The sequence below is a fragment of the Myotis brandtii genome, unplaced genomic scaffold, assembly GCF_000412655.1.
Source record: "Myotis brandtii unplaced genomic scaffold, ASM41265v1 scaffold1102, whole genome shotgun sequence".
NCBI lineage: Eukaryota > Metazoa > Chordata > Mammalia > Chiroptera > Vespertilionidae > Myotis > Myotis brandtii.
This window is the reverse complement of record NW_005353757.1, coordinates 1152987-1176508: the sequence shown is the minus strand read 5'-3', so window position 1 is coordinate 1176508 and position 23522 is coordinate 1152987. Positions and strand designations below refer to the sequence as shown.

The window sequence follows — 23522 nt, the reverse complement described above, 5'->3', positions numbered from 1 at the left end:
CCAACTCTGGGAAGTACCAATTTTGGACGCGTCACTGCAACATAGAATAATCAGAGACCCTGAATTTTCCAACACTAGAAATCAGACTTTACAGAAACGATTAAATCCAAAACCTCTGATTGCTTGCTGTTTTTCTGTCATTTTAAGAGACGAAATATAGGGGGAGGGACAGATGAAAAAACACTCGTACAATTTTAATATGCCCCAGTTAAACTTGAGCTAGACTCCCTCCATTTCCTCCCACCATAAGAGTAACTAGTTAACAACATCACCTTTGGTAATGCACTTTATCTGTGTCTCAGCTGCCTCGTGTAAATGAAGTAGGTGAACTGATAATATCTAAGATCTCTCTTAGCTTTGAAATTCTCTTCTACCTTTCCCAGCTATCCAGGCTATTCTAATCAGACAGAAAATTTAACATTTAAGTTTCAAGGTTTTCCAGTAATGTTCAACAAAGGTAATTTAAATAAAGTAAAACATTGTAAAGACACATCAAGTCAATAGCTCTAAAATTTCAAGGCCTACTTCACTAGTTGGAAGAAAATTTTAGCAAAAAAATAAAGAAAGCAGAGATCAAGAATAAAAATAGAAAAAAAGAGTAGGTGGCAGAATATATATAGTTTTTATAGAAGTTTAAGAAATTTAGAGACTAATGAATAAGTTTAATGTCAAAAGATCAATGAAAGAGTCTGAAAGGATAATTTTAGGTCAAGAGTAAGCCAGCAAAACTTTGACTAAAGATGCTGTAACTATACAGAACAGGAAGAAATGTAGAAGATGTAACTCTATTTAAAATGTTTATTTAAACAAATGAAAGCAATAAACTTGTGATGACTAGAATAAAGAGTAGAGGAACTAATTAGCATTTACAGAAAACCCATTATCTGTCAGGCATTGGGCCAGGTGGCTTACATCGCCTATGCAATTTATGAGTTCATTGAAGCATTAAAAAAACAACACTAAAACCATCATGAATAATTATTGTTTATTATGCATAAGCATTGAGGATTCAAGGAAGTCTTAGTTGGTGGTTCTGAAGTCAGTAGGACTTCAGCGTAGGCTTGTCATCTGTATGTTGAATGTTTCTCAGGTGATTGTGTTACATAGCCAAGCCTGAAAATCCCTGATCCAATGCACATCCTTTACCTTGGGAGAGCTGGGAAAATGTGGGAAGACCCTTGAAAAAGCTGGAAAATAGAAAGAGGTGAGGGAAATGAAAGCAGTTCTGGGCTGGACCAGACCTAGCTTGCTCAGGAAGTCAGCCTTAGTATGGATTTTAATTAGGACAAATGTCATAATTTACTGGTTACCATAATCAGACTGGCAGAGTGGGACTGGAGAGTTAAAGTTTCCTTAGAAGAGTTACTGTAAGTACAAATTAGAATATACTAAAAGATCCCCCCAGGTTTATACCCAAGGCTCTGCGATATAAAAGCAGGCATTCAGGCAGGTCCCAGGTTGAGATCTAACAGCAGCTGAACAGCATACAGGCCATTCTTCATTGTGTGTCCTGTCAAGAGAGTATGGAAATAACAAAAATTAGGCAGGTCAACAGGGTCCCAGACATGGGGGTGGGGCTCAGAACTCTGTGGCTCTTACGGTTACCAGGAACTAGAGCACACACTACTCAGGGGCCCCTTCTACTAAATGGAAAGGCATAGTGAGATCGAGGGGCAAAATGGAAGTCTAGAAGGTTATACACAGCTAGAAGTCTACACCAGGACCCAAGAGCCCAGGCCACTCTGGTGTGGGAGACAAGCCCATGTGTTTCAGAGACAGGTGACCTGTTCTGAATCTCGGCTTTGCCACTTACGCTTGTGTAAACTTGGCCAGTTGTATGCCCTCTATGATACTTAATTTTCTACCTGTAAGATGAGAATCAAACTAATAGTATCTACTTCATAGGGTTTTTGTTAGGATGAACTGAAGATATGTATACCTCACAATAAAGACCCACTCAAAAGGGTTAACTGTTGTTATTACCCTGAACTGGTGAAGAAGACTAACCTGGCAGTGGCTGTAGAATTTTTTTTTTTGGGGGGGGGGGGAATGAGGGGAAGGAACAGGAAAAACCTAAGGATGAGAAAACAAACAGGAAGAACTTGAACTACAGGAAGGTGGAAAAGAAGAGAAGATTTTAAGTCACACAATAAAGGGCAGGCTAATAGGTCTTGGTGATTGGCTGTGGAAAAGCAACAGCCCGGTCAAGGCTGCCATGAACTGTTCAAGCCTTAGTGACTGGGGCAATTATGGTAAGTGTGACAGAAATAGGAGTTTTCTTGGGAGAGGGTGTTTGGGAAGAAGAGAAGTTTGAGATAGTGGAGTTTGAAATTAAAATGTAAAAACTAGATCAGAGCCCCTACAGACTTTTGGGATCCATCCAAAAAGAGCTGAGAGCCCTGGCCGGGTGACTCAATTGGCTGGAGTGTGGGTCCCATGCACCAAAGAATTTTGGGTTTAATTCTCTGTCAGGGCACATAGCTAGGTTTTACGTTCAATCCCCCAGTCGGGCATGTACAGGAGGCAATCGATTGATGTTTTTCTCACATCAATCAATTCTCTCATCTCTCTCTCTCTCTCTCTCATCAACAAAAGCATATCCTAGGGGACACAAAGAAGCAGCCTTGAGAGGAAGGCCCATAGATAGGGTGCAGTGAGGGAGCACAAAATTGGGACTTGTGAGGTGGGAGCTCAGCAGTGTGGAGTGTGGAGGAAACCAAGGAAGAGAGAAAGAGTAGCATGTAAGCATGTAAAGAAGCTAAGAAGAAGGAGGACCGTCCAATGGGAGCATGCAGAGGGCCAGGTAACACACTGCGACTGTGTGTAGAAGAAAAGCCCCAGTCAGGCCTTAACTTCCCTCTTTGGTGCATGGGAGTTAACAGGCCACCTCTCAGTTCTGTAGCCTGTGAAATGCTGTGCAGAACCGGCATCGTGGGGCAGAAGCCAGGCTGTGTGAAATTAAAGACACAGTGCTTTAAAAAACAGGCAGCGAGTGAAGATGTACTTCTCCGAATTTTTAAGGTGAAAGGAACTTATACAATAGCTTTCTTTTGACTTCGAAATCAAAGAAAGGTGGTTCGGTAGCCAGAGGTGCAGAGTACTGCGCTGTGTTCCAGTGGGGAAACAGAGTAGGCTGAAGGAATAGGCACAATGGAATAAAATCAACAAAGGAATCTTATGAGACGCCCTTTCTCCCGGTCTCTGTGAAGCATTCTGGTCTTACAAGCTGACTTCACTCCACTAAAGCCAGCAGAGGTAGGAGAGCTGGGACCATGGAGTGCCATGGAAACGAAGCAAGTCCTTTCTGGAAGTATAAATGCACAACATTAAATTTGCTCCTTGCCACTAATGAGTTCAGTATGCCACTGTTTCTATATGTAAAGTGTGCTTGAGACTTCATGGAAGGTTTTTTTTTTTCTTTAATATTTTTATTGACTTCAGAGAGGAAGGGAGAGAGAGAGAGAGATAGAAACATCAATGATGAGAGAGAATCATCAATCTGCTGCCTCCTGCACATGTCACATTGGGGATCGAGCCTGCAACCTGGGCATGTGCCCTTGACCAGAATCAAACCCTGGACCCTTCAGTCCTCAGGCCGATGCTCTCTCCACTGAGCAAAACCAGCCAGGGCTTTTGATTGTTTTTTTAAAAATATATTTTTATTGATTTCAGAGACAAAGGGAGAGGGAGAGAGACATAGAAACATCAATGATGAGAGAGAGAATCATTTATTGGCTGCCTCTTGCATGCCCTCTACTAGGGATTGAGCCTGCTACTTGGGCATGTGCCCTGATCAAGAATCGAACCTGGTCTTCCTTGTTCATAAGTTGACGCTCAACCACTGAGCCACACTGGCTGGGGTGAGACTTCATGGAGTTTAAGGTGAAATGAAGTTTAATTGAACAGCAAAAGCCTAGAATTGCTGTGGTTTGTTGGCAATGCCAAAACCAACAGGTTTTTTTTTTTTTATTGTAGTGATTTACTTCATTAAAAATTTCTGGGTAAAACCATCTTTGTCTAGGGCTCTATAATACATGAAAGCACATTTAAAGGAAAACCGTTTGGAAAAAAATCTCTCAGCAGATAATCATTTAAACATTTAGTGGGCTTAGGCTTTTAACAACAAACAGAAGATTTCTCAAAAAAAAAAACCCCGATTTTTCTCGGAAAAAGAAGATTGCTTTCTCATGGAGACATTATTATGAAAATGTTTTGTGTCCAACAATGCAAACCTTGGTCTCAAGAAAAACCCTTTGAATTCTAGCCCAAGCAATCTCTCTGGATTTTGATTTAACAATTACCAAGTTATCTGGTATACACATCTAACCAGACATTGCCAAACGTAACTCAATATTGTGAGATTAGAGTTTCTGAATTTAATTCTTCCCTTAGGTCATACAGGCTTTAGTGAAGCACAGTTTCCAAAAGGTAATAATTGGCTCTAGTCACACTTCTTAATTCACTATAAAACAAAGGCACTAGGGAATCTTAATTTTGGTTTCCAGAAAGGTTTCTAAATCATTATTTATCAGGTTAATAATAACATTGTTGTATATAGGTTGATTGTTTATAAATCATTTGAATATAAATTATATCATCATCTCTTTATAATCATCCTGAAAGTTTTACTTTCTAGGTGAGAAGAAGATAACTAACTTAAGGTTATTCAATTAGTAAATGATTCAGAATATGTCTACTGCCATAGCACCATGCATTTCCTACTTCGCCATAATTCATTCATTTGTTCATTCATATATTGAGAGAGAGAGAGAGAGAGAGAGAGAGAGAGAGAGAGAGAAATATTGATGTGAATCTAGACACATCGATTGATTGTCTCCAGCACATGCCCTAACCAGGACCAGGGATCGAGACTACAACCAACGTTCGTGCCCTTGACCGGAATCGAACCCGAGATACTTCAGTCCAAAGGCCAATGCTCTAACCACTGAGAAAACCAGCTAGGGCTAAAAACAGAAGTTTTATTTCAATAGATTTTTTTTAAAATGTGGGCAGAAAGGGACTGAAATAGGGAAATTGGGACAACACTATCTGTGGCCACTCTCTTCCTAACACATTTATTTATTTTAATTTTTTAATCTTATTTTTCAATTACAGTGACTATTCAGTATTATTTTATATTACTGTCAGGTGTACAGCATAGTGCTTAGACAATTATAGAATTTGCAAAGTGACCCCCGGATAGTTCAAGTATTCACCTGACACCCTACAGTTATTACAATATTGCTGTACTTTACATCCCCATGACTGTTTTGTAATTACCAATTTGTACTTCCTAATCTGTTTAACTTTTTTATGCAGCCTCCCATCTTCCCTCCCATAGGCCAAATGTCAGCTTTTTCTCTGCATCGATGAGCCTGCGTCTGTTTTGTTTATTTTGTTCTTTAGATTCCACATATAAGTGGAATCATGTGGTATTTGTCTTTCTCTGTCTGACATATTTAATGTAGCTTAATCACCTCTGGGTCCATCCACGTTGTCTCAAGTGGTAAGAGTTCATTCATTTTTATGGTGGAGTAATATTCCATTATTTACATGTTCCACCTCGTCTTTATCCCATCGATGATGATAGGCACTCGGGTTTCTTCCACATCTTGATTATTGTAAATAATGCTGCAATAAACATACGGTTGCATATATCTTAAAAACAAGGAGGATATTGGTTTTTAAATTGCTCTTTGTGTATACAAATTCCACAAGGCTTAGAAACAGATCATTCATGGCAGTGATGTGGTTATATTGTACTGAGAGTAGGGGCAGAAGGCTGCTTGTGTTTCAAGGTTGAGTTTATGTTGTTATTGGCAGGACAGTTTGATTTTAAATTTTGCATATTTTCCTAGTGAACACGTGGTTTTTCATAGGAAAGGTAGCATATAACATTGCTTCTGGGATCTTGGCAGCATTGCTGTGAAAACAGGTAAAATTTCCTAAGCAGCTGATAGGTTTAAAAATTTTAGATCATTGCTTAGATTCCTGCATGTTTTGGTCCTTCTATTGATCATCTACAGAATTGTCATGAATGGAAAGTTAAAGTTATGGTATATAGTTTAAAGTAACAATTAACATTATTCTTGCTTAAGTGCAGCATCATTTCAGGTATTAAAGAATAAATTATTTAGCACAGAAATCCTCTGCTGTGAATTTTAGCAGTACAATTTTTATTTGATTGCAAGGCACACAATCATATATACAATGCATAATTATCATCTTAAAAGTAACAAGATATGAATAATAAACATCATAGTAAAGGATATATGAATATACTTTTCTTGCAGAGAATAAAATAACCTTAGGTATGAGAGCTCCATATTTATGCTGAATCTTCCAAATGGCTCTTGCTTAGAAAAAAAAATCTTATTGAATGGACATGCAAACTTGTCACAGCATTCTCCTGAAACAGCTCTAATTTAAAGCCAGCCAACGTATTTCTTTTATTTCAGTAATTCGTCTTACTACGTCCCAACACTAGAAGAAACACGCATAAATTGCCTGATAATGGTTTACAAATTTAAGAACTTTTATTTCTCACTAACGCATCATAGAATGGAGCCATTTCCTTAAAATTTATGTGAATAGTTCTCATTGTTTTCTCAAAACTATTTTCCAAACTATGCTTCCTTTTTTAGTATAAAGCCTGAAGTTTTTACTTAAACTCTCCGCATGGGGCTGCTCCTAGGTTTCTAAGAGTAGTCTGAGACACAAATACTCTCCTCCCAGTTAGGATTATGGGTTTTTTCACCTGCTCGCCTCTTGCATATCCGTTTCATTTCCCTGAATGTTTTCTGACCCCTCACTAGATTCTGTCTCACAGAAGTCGTTACCCAGGTTGGAAGATAGAGCGTTAACTCGAGAATACATGCAGCTCTAGTCTCAAAGACACAGGGGGCAGTGCCCTCCTTGCTGCCATGGGAGAACAGGAGCACAAAGAGATGGGACACAGCTGGGCTTGGACAACCATGTATGGAATGATGAAGGAATCGCAATACAACCACTGCTTCACGACAGTACACACACACACACAGACATGTACACACACTTTCACCCATTCATGCATGCACACAGTCTTGTGCACATACACACTTTCAAGGAGAAACACGTTTGTGTAAGTGGTATTTTTCCTCACATACATGATTCACTTTATCATTCTTTAATGCAGTGCCCTTAAATGACATCGCCACCCTCCCTCCTCTTTCATTTTTGGGAGATTGGTGTTAACAATAATGGAGAAGCGTCTAACACCCCTCAGGGTCACCTAGAGCTACTTCCCTCTCCTTGGCCTGCAAACTTAGATATAAGAGATGGAGGATACCCAGGCTGAAGCTCAGGCTCTAATGATGGCAACTGGTGCTATGAAGGCATGTGTGGTGTTAAGTTAAAGAGAACACATTACTGTAAGTTTGTTCCGTGATTTTATCTCCGTTAGAGTTTTGGGTTTTACCGTTGTAAAGAGGTTTCTATATTTCCCACGTCAGTAGGGTTTATTTCTGAAATTATTTGCTATACAGATCTCCTTCCTGTATGATATCCAAGATTTTTAACCATGGGTGAATGTCAACCAATATTTAACCCATTTCTATCTACTTTTATTTATAAGACTATAAGAACACCTAAGAAAAATCAATACAATTTAAGAAATGATCAAAAGAGCTCTATGTTGTTGTTTTTTATTTTTATTGATTTCAGAGAGGAAGGGGGGGAGAGAGAGAGAGAGAGAGAGAGAGAGAGAGAGAGAGAGAAAGAGAGAGAGAAACATCAATGATGAGAGAGTCATTCATTGATCAACTGCCTCCTGCACACCCCACACTGGGGATTGAGCCCACAACCGGGCATGTGCCCTGACTGGGAATAGAACCATGACCTCCCGGTTCACAGGTCAATGCTCAACCACTGAGCCATTCCAGCCAGGCAAAGCTCTATATTTTTATCATGAAAAACCTCACCTTGCTGCCATGGATTAGGTGCCATGAAAATCTGGAATTGACTAACGAATTGACAAACATCATCATATTAAAACTCTGAAGCCACATATAAAACCTTCAATCTAAAAAGAATATATACACAAGAGAGAGCACACACAGTGAACAGAACTTACAGAAGTAGTGATGTGTATAGTTCTATAGGTCTATGCCTTTGATTTTCCAATTAAATTTCAAAGGGTTCTGTCCTAATAACATAACATATAGGCTAAAGAAAAGATGAGTGTTATTTTTAAATTACCCCCTTTTCTGCCCAGGCAAATGACAGAAAAAGCCATTACTTCTGAAACCATAATTTTCAGGAAAAGGGAGGGGAAATTTATATGTCATCTGAAAGTTTTAGCAAAATTACCCTAAATGTGATGCTCATGACATTATCCTCTCGGGTGTGCTCTTCACAGAACCCAGTGCAATGGGTGTCCGAGCACCACGAGTGACATCATGTCCTCATTCAGCTCACAGTTAGGACCAATTCTACTTTCCACCGAAAGCCACGGAAGAATAATTTGAGATTTACACGAGCAAAATGCCTTCCCTTCACGAACACAGACAATATGGTAATAGGAATATATTCATAAAGAGATGTTGCATATAAACTAGATTCGGCAAAGGCTACAACCTGGGAGTGAGTTAAATATTCTGTGGCGCTATGGACACTATAAAGGACCAATTGGTGCTCGGGGAGTCACAAAGAGATGCGCCATTGACTGATTCTCAGAGAGAAGCTGATGTTGCAGCAAAATGTCTCAGCATCACTCTAAATAACTCGGGGAAATTATTAACACGCTCTCAAGAAACTGCCTGGCTTTATGGCAAACCCATTCCTTGTTTACACATATACTATTATTTACAGATGGAACTGTACTAGTATATACTTTTGGTGATATTTAAACCAATTTATGTTTCTTAGCATCAGGACACACCTTATCATGAGATTATTTATCTGAATAGCATGCTATAAATATAGTTCTTTGGGGGAATTAAACTATATTGCAACCCATCTTTTGTATGTTTAAATATCAAGATAATTTTCTATTCTATATGAACATCAGACTTTTCAGGTAGGAGTCCAAGTCAAACTTAAGGTAGAATCCTCACCACACGATGTGGCTCCATGTAGCATAAAGTGAGTTGGGCATGGCCCCTGGAAATGGTTGTCGTTGTTACTGTCAATGTTAAGCATCGGGATTGGATGCCCACTGGGCTCTGAAACCAACATTTTGTTTTGCTTTGTTTTCTATACAGAGCTTTTGAACCACATTGCATAGGAGGCTTGCGACAGCTGAGTCCTGAAGTAAATCTAGGCAACCAGAAGAAAAAGGCTTGTTTCTTGTTCATCAGAGGAACTGGAAACCAGCCTTGCTTCCCTACCCTTCTGAGGGGTTGTATTTGCTCGCTCAATTCCTACAACCTTGATGCTCCCATTGACCTGGGTCACTACTACAGTCTCATGTATGACTTCAGACCGTGAGACTTCTAAAAGTTTGTAAGAAATTCTACTTTTCCGCCTCAGACTGCAGTAGTAATCTGAGTTAAACCTAGCTCATTGAACTCTTCTCTTCCCGGAGAACTATAAGAAGACATCTCCACGACTAGTCATACTGGTTTATTTATCCCATCAACATCCCTCACGTAAGCAGGATCCTGAACCGTATTTCTGACCCTGCTAGTGCTCTGCCGCTCCATCCTCATCTTAATTGGAAAGCAGAAGTCCCTAAAACACCGCTTGAAATTTTCGTCGAGGAAGGCATAGAGGATGGGGTTCAGGCTGCTGTTGGTGTAACCCAAGGCGATGCAGAAGTAATAGCTGGAGAGGGCAGCAGTGCTGTGAGAGGTGCTCCCCAGCGCCTCCACCAGAATGAAGATGTGAATGGGGGTCCAGCAGATGATGAAGACGGCCACCACCACCAGGACCAGCCTGGTGATTCGCCGGAGGTTGCGATCTTTCTCTCGGGAGCCGGAGAGGAGTCGGACGCTCTTTAAGCGCAGGATCATCAGGGTGTAGCAGATGATGATGATGATGACGGGGATCACAAAGGCAAAGACGAAGACGCAGATTTTCATGAAGAGGTCCCACCACGAGTAATCGTCATCCGGGAACTGCAAGGAGCACTCGATGACATCCAAGTCTGCAAAAACAATACCACAATACAAAAAGGAAAGTATTACTACCCATATCTTGGTTGCAGGCTGGATCCCCGCCCTGGTCTGGGCTCATACCAATCAATGTGTCTCTATCATATGGATGTTTCTCTCTCCCACTCCCTTCCACTCTTCCTAAAAATCAGTGGAAAAATACCCTCAGGTGAGGATTAATATATATATGTTAATTCTCCAAATAATATATAAACGCATATATATATACACATACATACACACACACACACACACATATTTTCTTCGGATGTTGGAAAACTCTGCTTCAAAAATACCACGAGTATGTTTAAATGAAGAAACAGTTCTATTAGTAATGTTTTCTAAAACATTTGAATGTGCTCTTAATCAAATATCCCTCAATAAAATACAATGCATCTTTTTATAATTTCAATTACATATACTTTAAAATACAAAAAATATAATCAATTAAGTATCAGATCAAGCCTCTCAGTAATAAAATCTCCTAGAATAACTTGTAATTTTTGAGTCTCTACAAAAATCATTGTCCAAAATAGTTACTATAAAAAATGAACAAAAATATCTTTTAATGTTTGCTATAATATTTGTAGGACTAAGAAGAGTTAAAATAATTTTTAAAAAATCACTATTATCATAGAAAAAATAGTTATTAAGCAACTTTTGATGGGTGGCACATTGCAAAAACCTGAGTTTAAAAAATATTTTACCCTGATATGATTGTCTAACCACCATACTTGAAACCAATACAAAATAATATTGAAAGTAAACTGAAAAAAATAAAGTACTATTTTGAAAAGAAGCATCTCAAAATATTTGTTTTGCAATATTGATTGGGAAACCAAATTTGTATATGGTTTGGGTGTAGGCTAAAATACTCAGGATTATTTTTCTTAGACATCACTAAGATGGGTTTGACTTGTCTGTTGAATATAGCTTCCTTGAAGGTAGGGAACATTTTTGATTTTTTTGTTTTTTCTGCTTAACTTTTGTGTATTCTAACATTGTCTTTTCCTTGTGGTTGGCCTCAGCTAAGATATGGAAGCAACCTAAATATCCATAATATCCATTCATGGAAGAATGAATAAAAGATGTGATATATATATATATATAAATAAAATATCAAATGAAATATTATTCAGCCTTAGAAAGAAAGAAAATCCTGCAATTTGCAACAACATGGGTGGACACCTGGTACACATTATGCTAAGTAAAATAAGTGAGATACAAAAAGACAAATACTATATGATCTAACTTATATGTGGAATATAAAATAGTCAAACTCATAGAGGCAGAGAGTAGAACAGTGGTTTCTAGGGGCTTGTGGGGGGTGAGATGATGGTCAAGGGTACAAACTTTCAGTTATGCAAGTAAATAGGCTCTGGACATTTACTCTGCGTCATAGGCCCAACAGCTAAAAATACTGTACTGTAGACTTAAAATTTGCTAAGAGGGGTAGATCTTATGTTAAATGTTCTTAACATGAATACAAAAGTAATAGTAAAGAGGGCAGGAGGAAATTTTGAAAGGTGACAGATGTGTTTATGCTCTTGATGGGGTCATGGTTCCATAGGTATGTAGTTATCCCAAAACTTATTGAGATGTATACATTAAATATGCACAGCTATTTACATGTCAATCACAACATAATAAAGTGCTATTTTTTATTTTTTTTTATCTTTATTGAAGAGAGCATTACAGATGTCTCCCATATTTCCACCATTGACCTCCTCCACCCAGTTCCCACTCCACCTCAGGTCTTCACCACACTATTGTCTGTGTCCATATGCATATAAGTTCCTTGCTTAATCTCTGCCCCCTTCCCTCTGAGATCTGTCAGTTTGTGCCATGCTTCCATGCTTCTGGATCTATTTTGTTCATTGGTTGATTAGATCCCACATATAAGTGAGATCATGTGATACTTCACTGTCTCTGAATGGCTTATTTTGCTTAGCACAATGCTCTCCATGTCCCTCCATGCTGTCTCAAAGGGTAAGAGATCCTTCTTTTTTATAGCTGCATAATATTCCATAGAGTTTTGTTTTTACCCTCAACCAAGGATATGTTTTCATTGATTTGTCTTTTTAGAAAGAGAAGGAGAGGGAGAGGGAGAGGGAGAGGGAGAGAAACATCCATCAGTTGCCCCCGTACACACCCTGACTGGGGATTGAACCCCCAGCCTAGGTATGTGCCTGATCAGGAATTGAACCTGCCACCTTTTGGTGTATGGGACGATGCATGGGTCCCTTTTTAGGGAGAAAGAAGAGGAGCAAGGAAGTATCTCAAAATAGCCAGGATACAGTGGAATTGTATTTCATAAACCCATATGCCTATTGTTCCTTACCTTCAGCCCCATTTCTCCAGATTCTGATAGCACTTCCGAAATGGGAGACAGGTTGGGCTCTGTGTTCAGGTAATGTCACTATCTCAGCTTGTGTTTAAATATGGAAAGGGACACAAAATTTTCTTATTTCTCATCTTGCATGGATTTAGGCATTATATTTCCATTGTCTTTTGCCTTTTCCACTAGATGTGTGTTCTAATCACTCCCAAATTAAGATTTTGTTTCATTAGAAGTACATTTAAAAAATTAAATGAAAATGCCTGCCCTTACCTTCCCTGACTTTGGTTCCTCCAAGGACAATCGCGGATATGCCAACAGATGAAGACAGGAGCCAAATACAGATATTGATGATCTTCGCATTCAAGGGTGTGCGAAAGTCCAGCGCCTTGACAGGGTGGCACACAGCAATGTATCGGTCCACACTCATCATGGTCAAGGTGAAAATGCTGGTAAACATGTTGTAGTAGTCAATGGAAATGACTATCTTGCACAGCACATCCCCAAAGGGCCAGGAATTCATCAGATAAACCGTGCTCTGGAAGGGCATGGTGGTAGTCACTAAAGCATCAGCCAAAGCCAGGTTAAATATATAAATGTTGGTCGCCGTCTTCATCTTAGTGTATCTAAAAGACAAGAAGTGAGATAATTTCCTTCCATCTTTATGTCAAATCCCTGAGGTAAAAATGTTTGTGAAAGCCTGTGGGTTATTGAATTTGCTTTCATTCCTTTATTCTTCAGATATGTATTGAGTATTTAAAATCAGTAAAAGAACTATTCTAGATTTTAGGAGTAATAAAACAAATGTAATCTGAACAATAAAGATTTTTTAAAAAATCAGTAAAAGAACTATTCTAGACTTTAGGAGTAATATAAAAATGGCCCCAAATCTCTGACTTTCGCTTTTATTCTACTACTTTGTGCAAAAATTCATTTAAATAAAAAATTAACAGGTAAAGAAAACAGCATAGATAAATAGATGAATATACTAGTTAGTACAGAGCTTCTCAACAGACTTGCATATAATACAGGTCTTTTCAAATTCACTGGCTAAAATACAACTAAGTTTGTTGGTTTTTAATTTGCCACTGTGCACTGGTTTTTCATTTTCAATGCATTCTGTAAACACAGCAGGCTGAGTCCTTCCCTTATACATGTCACAGCACTAAATGTAATCTGGTACAGCTGGTTAGAAAGAATTCTGTTTTGCTTTACTCCCATCTTGAGTGAGTTTTCAAGCACATAATTTGTTTCATCTTCCAAATGTGGGAAGAGTAATTTAAAAGTAGGTCAGAAAGATTGCCTTTAAGCCCAAATTATTCTTTTCATTACAACATGAAGTTTAGAACAATTCCATTTTCAACTAAAACCAAATTAAGAAAATTCTCTCACTTACAGTGATTCCTCAGGGATCTATAGGGCATGAAATGTTCCAAACTATATCAGCAGGCTTTCAGAGGCCAAATGCCAACATATGTTTGGAAAATCCCTAAGTTATTACTTTCTACACACTTCAGATTTGTAGACTTTATCACAATTAATTCAGCCATCCCCACTGAGCCTTCAAGGAGCCAGGCTTTCTCAAGGTTATGGTCATGACTTTTATTAAAGGTCATTTAAAGGGAGCTATCTTATGGAAAACCATTTCTGCTTTGGCTATAAAATCAATATCAATGGTATTCATTGATCACTGTGTTGGTGTCATTCAAGACATAAATTTGCCACATGAGAAATTTCTTTTACCATGAAATGATAGAACAGCCTTGACTCCCCTTGGAAACAATGTGGTCTAATGTGTAGTCAAATAGTCCCGAGTCTGAACTCATTATAAGACTTTTCTGAGTTTCGGTTCCTGTGAAATAAGGTTAATAAAACCAAAATGGCAATACAAGAGATAAAGGCAGTGGATGGCCTCATTCAAAATATCTGACACGGAGTATCACATTTCACTCACAGTCTCCTAATTCCACCCCTTACCCTTTCCCCACTCCCAATCTTCCCTTCCTCTCTTCCATTCTTAAGAAACATATTTGTTTGTGCTTGAATAAAAGCATCATAAGGACTGGTACTACAGTTAATATCTTTTGTTTTCCATTTTGATGCTCTGTTGGCTAAGCAGTGCATTCATCTGGAGAGTGGGGAGTTTATTTAAAAATATGCTTTTGTCTTACAGTTTTTACTCAAACATTTTTAAATGTCCCATAAGCTTTAGAAAGTGATTCAATGTGCAAGGCCAATGCTCAGGGCATAGGTTTTATAAAGGCGTAGATAACTAAGCAAGTACATTTACTGAGCCAGAGCCAAATATTTCTAATGAGTGCACTGAAAGGCTATCTGTCCAGACATTGTCTTCTTTAAAACATGGTTTTATGCTTTAAAAAAATGCATCTTACAAGCTTACCTCTTACTTTTTCAACTTTCTCCCTCCAAATCCCTAATGCTAGCCAACATTTGAGCAGGAAATATCTTTGACTTCTACTCTCACATTGTTTCCCTGATATTCTCTTCTTTCTCTATAAAGTTAAACTGATCTCTGCCTTACACGCTTAGGCAGACCTGTGATCTAGTCATGTTTCCTCCCAACTGACAGACTTCGGAGAGGTCACTAAGAACCCTGAGCTGCGGTTTCACAACTATAAAATGGGAAATAGAATGCCTGTTTCATAAAGTTCCTGCAATAATTAGTAGCATGCACCTGGTCTGGAGAATATGTCTAATTTATTTCATGTTCCCCAACTCCTCTTTCCTCTCTTATGTGGTGGAAGCCTCTGTAAAATTCCCTATTCTGTAAATTTCTCAAAGTAATATAATGATAAGTGGCATGGCAGGAATTCACACCCAGGGGTTTGATCCCAGCTCCCGCATTCTTACCTCTCCCCAGCACCAAACTCAATATGTTGACTTCCATGTATCCTATTTGATTCTCACAACAACTGCCCTTCAAGTTGACCCTGAAGATTTATGTCTTTTCCCCCAATAGAGGTGAAGAAGGTTAGACTCGGGTAAGTAATTTGTCTAGTGTCAGCAGAGGCAGAGGCTCAGTGGGAGGATCTGGAAGGGGCAGGAGAGCAAGGCCTCTCTCCCACATTCCTGAAAGACAGATGCTTATAGCCCTGCAGCACCACAAAGGGAGAACTAAACGGGTATAATGAAAGTAATAAATAAGCAAAGAGTTCAACAAATATTTATTGACAGTCTTACATCCTACACTGGCCTGGATCCATAAGACAAAACCCTCACCCTCAACAACAGTCTGGTTGAGCTGTTGGGTATTGTTTGTATTTAACCACAATGAAACAGTAGTTAGTCCTCTGGTCACTGTATGTCCACTGGTGGAAAAAACAAGTAAGCTTTCTTACTCTGAGAGGATACACAAAATTATTTTCCATGTCATCCACACTGCTTTACTAAAATTCACAAGTATTTCAAGTAAAATGGCATCATCTGGGTGGGCATTTGGGGCTTATGTGGAGAGGCTGGGGGTGGGCTGGCAGCGAGTGGTGGCACTTTTTAGCACACACACCACAGGAGCATATGGCACTAAAAGAGCAAAGTCCGTGGGCTGTCCTCACTAAACCTGACAAAGTTACAAACCTGAAAACAACAGTATGGTGTACCAGCAGAGGCGGGAGAGCAGGCCCAAAAGAGGGGTCAACTTAGGAACTGAGAGCCAGCAGTGAGGCAACATGGCGGAGGGTGTCTCCAGGAGTTACAAATGCTCCCCATGATACCTTAACTCAAGACCTTCCCAGCGTAGTGCTCTTTACAGAGAATCAAGGCATGGCTCTTAGATTGGCAACCATACATGCTTGTGTGATGGCAAAGGGAACCAAGTTATCTGCTGAGGTATCGGGAACCAATGTCACCAGGACACATTTCCGGGAAAGTGTGACACTAGCAACCCAAGAAACAAGGCACCCGTGGGGGCCATGTTCTGACACAGTGGTCTCAGGGTTTCTGGCTCTTTCCTTGCACCTGCTGTTCTCAGACAACATGCAGGGGGAAGGTCATTCCTAGATTATTAGAATGTCTTGCTATTGAGGTGTATCGTCCAAGTGTTTTGTTTTTTAATTTAAATCCTGATTCATTAATCAGAAGCTCCTTTTTAGCTTTATGACAGCATGATAAGTCCACAATCTTGATGGCTAAGCACCAATTACTTAGCACGGGACCTGGTACTTGATAGTTGCTCAGTGAATGCCAACCCTCATTGTCATATTGCTGCTCCTGCTGCTGTTATCATTGCTACTGTCATTATTAGTTATCTACAACTGTCCAAATAACCAGTATCACAATCCCATAAGATACCAATGCCTGCATTTTTTTCTGGAGATAATTTTCATTGGTTTTCAGACTCCATGTCTAATAAGTAAAGGAATTCAGGACTGTCATTCCAAAGCTTCTTAAGAAATCAGGAATTTCATCAGAGAAATAATGTGATTCTGAGAATAATGCCACCTCCATCAGCTAAAGATTGAAAAACATTCTGATTAGTGTGGTCACATATGTGTCATGAGGATAGACAACATGTGACATGAGGTAAGAGGGCATAGTCCAGAAGTTAACACTGATGTAAAACATTAGCATGCTGCCCCTTGATGGACAAATGCTGCCATGTACTTTATGGTGTTTGAGTTTTATCAAAGGCACTACCCATTTTTCAGGTGCGGGAACTGAATAAAGAGAAAGTAAGTGAATTGCCTGAAACCACAAATTCGTGAGACAGTGGGGAATTAAAATCTGAGACTTCTGAGTAGCCATCTAACTACAGCTCCAACATAATGAAAACAACAAACACCTACAAGCCGGCCTTTAACTTATAATATTAGGGCTGCATTAGGAATCTGAAGACCCCCAAACACCAAACTTAGCAGCAGGAAAATTCTGCAGCCCCTGAGAAAGGCAGGCCTTTCAGCCAACAGTGGAAGACTGGCTTAGTGAGAGACAAGTTTTGGTACTCTTCTCTGCATTGCTAACAATATGACTTACTCATTTTTCTGTGTGTGTTTTCCAGACACATAGGCTTCTACATTTTATGTTTAAAATGATTAAAAAAATAATGATAGGTATACTGATGTGAATTCTCAGAAGAATTAATTTGAAAACATAATGAGTTTGCTTCATTAAATCCTGTCCATATCTTCAGTTTATCTTGATGAAATTAATCTGTCCTTTCGGACTACTTACTATTGAAATCATGGTCCTTTCCTAAAGGGAAGTAGCTTATTAATTTTAGAAGAAAAAGGGAAATGCAGTTGTTGTTTCTCCAATGATCTGGCTTTGAAATTGCTCCGATCTGTAGTATTCTAAAGGAGTCATATTCCCATAGGCATCAGGCCCCTTCAGTTCTCCAGAATTATTCTCCCAATGCAAAAAGCAAACACTATAAAGAGAACTGAGAAGTGGAGTGTGTCCCTGAGTCCCATGACTGTGGAGACCGCAGTCACCAGGCAGGTAGCCAGAATGGTGGACTTGCATCACCGCACACCCCTGCAGGGTGGTGGCAGGGAAAGGAGAACAGGGGAATGTCAAAGTAATGATTTCCCTGGAATAGTTAGCACCCCAGTAACTCCTCCTCCTGTCTGTAATCAGGGCCCTGACTGCCAGAACAATGTTCGAGTACATGCAACTGTGTGCGAAGCGTATTTATAATGGCCAAGAACACCTAGTGGAAAACTACAAATCTCAAATGACTGAAGTTTCCTAGTGTACAGCTATCTTTTTTAAAAAATATATATTTTTATTGATATCAGAGAGGAAAGGAGAGGAAGAGAGAGATAGAAACATCATTAATGAGAGAGATTCATTCATCGGCTACCTCCTACAGGCCCCACACTGGGGATCAAGCCCACAACCAAGCATATGGCCTGACTGGAATCAAACTGTGACCTCCTGGTTCATAGGTCGACACTCAACCAATGAGCCACGCTGGCTGGGCTAAATTATTTTTCCATTTTTGTACTGAAAACTGACCTAACTAAAGTAGGCTAAAGGGTGCTGGCACAGAGGAGATACAGTTACCCTCCTGCTCCCTCTTTTGTCCAGAGGAAGTGAGCCATTTACGAGGTGAAAAGCAACATCGTAAAGCACAGAGTTTTGAGTTTTGTTGTGCAGTTAAACGAGTTAATAATGAGTTAATGAGCTCAACAGGAGCTCAGAAAATTGTTCCTGTTGTTATAGCAGATCTCTAAATGCTCATAAATCTAGACATTCTTAATCTGATGGCTTCCTTGCTCACCTGTAGGCCAATTTCCTTTGGAATCTCTCAATTCCTCACATGTTTTCTGTTTTCTTATCTTTTATGTAAAGTCTGACTGGCTTGATCAGCAAGCATTTTACAATATTATCCCCACTCCTAAAATTTATTCTTCTTGCATAAGGTTTCCTTATCTAAGTCATAAGCCAGCACCCCCTCCAAAGAAAGAAACAAACAAAAAAATCATTGGTTAATTTTCTGTTGAGGAATAAATAAACGTTATTCTGAAACCATTTTTTGTTAATACAGGTCTAAACCTGTCTTGCAGCCATACAACGTTAGGTTTTTAGCTGAGCACAGAGCCACCAGGGATGACAATTGAGTGTATCCACAAATTAATATAGAGAAAAGGAGGTGAGAACTGCATAGTTCACATAAAGATACTGTTCTCCCTTGAATGATTAATGGAGAGGCGCTATCATCCCCAAGGAGAGAGAAGTTCCTCTGGAACTAATGAGAAGATAGGCACCAGGAAAAACTGTCATCTTATAAAGTCAACATAATCAAGAAGTAACCATGGAGACTACAATTTTGCCTGGAGTCTGTTAGAGTTTAGGAGCTCTATACTGATCACCAAGTTATTTTTTGCCTTTTTATCTTTTTTCTTAGGGGGAGGGTGTGTGTGTTTAATCTCTTATCTCTGAAACAGTTCTGCAAAGATTTGGACTTCATCTGCAATCACATGTCTCAGAGGAGAAAATAATTCCATTTAGCTAATCCACGTAAACACTTGCAATAAAATCAACTCTCTCTTTTTAGAGGTTGTCAAATGATAAAATTACTTTGAGAAATGCAAGATAGGCCCTTTGTAAATCATTTCTGAAGTTATCTTTGCTATTCTTGTTTTAAGGAAATATTTAATATTGAATCCAAAAGAGAATTTAGGATAAAGTAGGACACATTTTTTTAACCAAAGTCTAAGGTAAGACTAATGTTAGATAACAGGGAGTGGCACGTGGCTAATTATACAACATACCTCTGCCTTTTCTCTAACGCCTCTCTAGGCATGGTTTGGCAATATTATCTAAGGTGAGCTATGTTGACATTTGAGATAATATGGAATAAACTACATGTTTATGGTGTGCACATAAACTACAATAATTACAATGAGCACTTCGAGGTGGAGGAATAAAACAGCTGGGAAGGAAAAGAGTCAGGCACTATAGCAGACACTCTGATTGGGTTACTCCACTCTTCCCATACTTCTCCAATTTGGTTATAGCCACACAGTTGTCAGATTGGCACAAGTTCAACCATGAGGCCCAGACGGAGTCAGGTAAAGCTTTTCTTTAAATTAAAAAAGAACATACAAAAGGTGGCCCAACGAAGTACTGATGGGGTGGTCATAATAATCTGGCCGGTCATAATAATCTGGCCACTCAGTGTATATCCATAATTATCATGCATATTGAAGCTTGCGGTGAGTGTTTTCTTAAGTAGAACAGGAAGGGAACAGATTGTGTTTAGGGCTGAATTGTGTCCCTTGACCCAAATTCATGTGTTCAAGTCCTAATGCTGAGTCTTCAGAATGGAACTGCCTTGGGAGACAGGGCCTTTATAGAGGTAAAATGAGGTAAAATGGGGTCTTAAGATGTGCCCTAATTCGGTATGGCTGGCATCATAAGAAGAGACTATTAGGACACAGACAGAAGACAATGTGAAGACACAGGGAGAAAACAGCCATCTGCAAGCCAAGGAGAGAGGCCTCAGAAGAAACCAAGCTTGCCAACCCCTTGATCTTGAACTTCTAGCCTCCAGGAGTATGAAAAAATATATGTCTGTTGTTAAAGCCACCTAATCTGTGGTACTTTGTTATAGCAGCCATTGCAAATTAATACAGGCAGATTCTCTAGAAACTTGAAGTAACTGCAAGATAATCACATAGAGCCATCAGGAAGGAAGGAGGCCAACTGAGTCTGCAGCTAGGTATTAACACCTGGGAGAGAGATTCATGGATTTAGGATTAGTTGGAATTTGCCTGAATATTATGGCCAGAGAAATGGATAATACCATTGAGAGTGGGATGATCAATTTGATGTGCCATCTTGGCCAGGCTACACTCCCCAATATTCAGTCAAGCACTCACCTAGGTGTTGCTGTAAAGGTGTTTTGTAGATGTGGTTAAAGTCCATAATCAGTTGACTTTAAACAAGGGACATTATCCTAGGTAATCTGGTGGGCCTCATCCAAACAATTGAAAGGCCTTAAGAGCAGAGCTGAGGCTTCTCTGAGGAAGACAAAATTCCACCTGGATGCACCTGCCTTCCCTGATGCCCGCCCGATGGGTTCCAGACTTGCCTAGCCAGCCCCACAATGACATGTCAATTCCTTGCAATAAATCTCTTCATATGTACATCCCCTACTGGTTCTGCTTCGCTAGTGGAAACCTGACTAATACAGAGAGTATGTCAAATGAGAACCAAAGAGAGCTAAGAAGGCTCTGGAAAATGTGACTATTTAAGAAACGTAAAAGGAAGAGGAGTCTGTGATGGAGACTAAAGAGAACCTTAAAGGACGTGGAAGGAAGTCAAGAACAGGATGCTGGTGTGGAAAGTGAGGAATGTAAGATTGGTCAAGCCCGCCAAGTGTCCATGGAAAACAAGTGATAACCAGCCTCACACGTGAGCATCTGGAATGTGAGCGCCGTAACTTTGGTGAAGAACCGCCAGGAAAAGAACCTAAGGGCGCTGAGCTGAGGAATAGGCGGAAGACAAGGAAATGAAGAGGAGGGATTATTCCTCCAAGAAGCTGACCTATGACAAACAAGAGGATGAAAAGACATTAGCTAAGGGAACTCAGAAAAATGGAAGCTTTATGGATGTTGATTATTTCTAAGATGAGAAATACTTGAGTATGTCCAGGTGCTTACAGGACAAAAGCAGTAGAAGGGGAGAGATTATGGATAGAGTAGAAAGGAGATAACTGATATGGCAAAGAAACCTATGGCTGTGAAAGTTCAAAACACAGGAGCAGGGATTTGCCTTGGATAGAAGGAAGGGAACTCTTTGAGATGAAAGGGAATGAGGGGAGGGTGGCTGCCAGTACATGTAGGTAAGAGAAGGAGTGTTCCTAGCAGGTGGATGATATGGTCAGATAGAGGGCTTGAGGATTAGTACCATTTAAATTAGGTTTTTAGGAGTCAGGAGGAGCCGGAGCACAGGGCCCCATGGGGAAATTAAGTTTTTAATGTGGGAAATAGTAAAAGGAATGGGATCCTTCTGGAAAATAGGAGACACAGGAAACTAGGCAGAATTCTAGTCGGATACACTTGAAGCAAGTGGTGTTGCTCCGACAAAGATAAAATTGATTTTATTCTGCAGCATTAAACTAGCTGGGTATAGGAACAAGGAAGATAGGTTACTGGCTTGAACCAGAATTAAGGTTTGATGGGATAGAGTGGCAAAAGGGCAGGAAATCATGGTAGTTGAGTATATTATCAAAGAGGCTGAAGCTATGGCTCCTGGGGTCTAGGCTAGGTAAGAAAAGAAGAAATAGTCTGGGAGAAAATGAAGGCGTGCCAGGTAAGAAGGTATCCCAATGTCTGTAGAAGTGGTATAGAGGAAAATGAATAGCAGAATGGATCACAGCACAGGATCTGGGGTCAAGCTGCTGGGATCATTCTAGTCCCACAGTTAGCAAGTTGTGGCGTTAGTCAGTTTATTTAATCTTTCTTTGCCTTACTTTCAACATCTGTTAAGTGGTCATGATAATATACCTATGGCTGCGAAGATTAAATAAAATAATTCAAGCGAAGTAGGTATCTTTACCAGCCTGGCTTATAGTAAGTGTTCATTCAATTTTAATCATGTTTTGCTAAGGGAGGAGACAGCTGTCTGCATGGGAAGTTGTAATGAGAGTGGGAGAATGGATGTTTAATATGTTAGAGGTGGGGCTACCTGGCAAGGTCTGGAGTGTGCGCTGGGTTGCAGGTGAAGAGAACACGAGTGTCACACCACAGGCACACAGTGTTGGTAGGACCCAAGGATGTGGATCAAAAGCTAAAGAAGAACTTCCCTCCCCAAGGCCACAAACCCCAAAGCCTGGAGGGAAGGGTTTGCTGAAAGGCACAAAATTTAAGGTTTTCATAGTGAAAGGTTAATGTGCCCTCATGTTAGGGAATCATGAAAGATGGTACACATTAAATGATGAAAACAATTGAAACTTTAATTTGTAAGGCAGGCTCACAAACAATCAATGCTTGTTCCACAACCCTAACTTTCTCCTCAGGTCTCAGCTGGCCGTCAGACTGGCACCTGCACTGCCATCCAAGCACCCAAATTCCATCTCCAGGATGAGTTCCTAGTTGACTGAACTCCACCAGGACCCCTTTGCATGTATATTAAAATCGTGTTCTTCTCAAAAGTGAGCCTTCATCTTTCCAAGCAATATTGCTCAGCCCTCAACATCGATTTGAATCCATGCTCAGTTCTGATGAGCATCCCAGGACCCTCTTGAGGCCACCCTCTCCGATCTTCACTCCTTTCTTCACCTGAGCCAATGAAATCCAAGTCCCCCAATTTTTCTTCTGAGGTTTTATTTTTCAGTTCTTTGACTATGTATCATTCTGAACAAATTCTAAGTACTCTATAATTCTCCTAGCTATAGATTTATGAGCACTATCATTTCAATAGGCTGGCATTCCAGGATAATAGTATAATTCTTCACTTTTCATTTATTATCCAACATAATCACCAACTAATTGAGAATGAGGTGGAAGGATGGAAGATGTTTTTATGTGAACTATCTAACTGCTTTTGTATTTGTAGCTAAATGTATCCCCTTCTAACAAATTTAGTCC

General features: G+C 39.7%; 1 protein-coding gene across 3 annotated transcripts in view; it reads right to left on the bottom strand.

Moving 5' to 3' along the window:
- Nucleotides 1-7894: 7894 nt before the first annotated feature.
- Nucleotides 7895-23522, bottom strand: part of OPRK1 (opioid receptor, kappa 1) — a 19190-nt gene continuing 3562 nt past the window's right edge. For all 3 annotated transcript variants that reach the window (XM_005857315.2, XM_005857316.2, XM_005857314.2), the window contains exons 3-4: nucleotides 12742-13094; nucleotides 7895-10123 (exon numbers count right to left, since the gene is read on the bottom strand). In XM_005857315.2, the coding sequence (XP_005857377.1) occupies nucleotides 9591-10123; nucleotides 12742-13094 (886 nt within the window). In that variant the 3' untranslated portion in view covers nucleotides 7895-9590. The remainder of the gene's footprint in view (nucleotides 10124-12741; nucleotides 13095-23522) is intronic.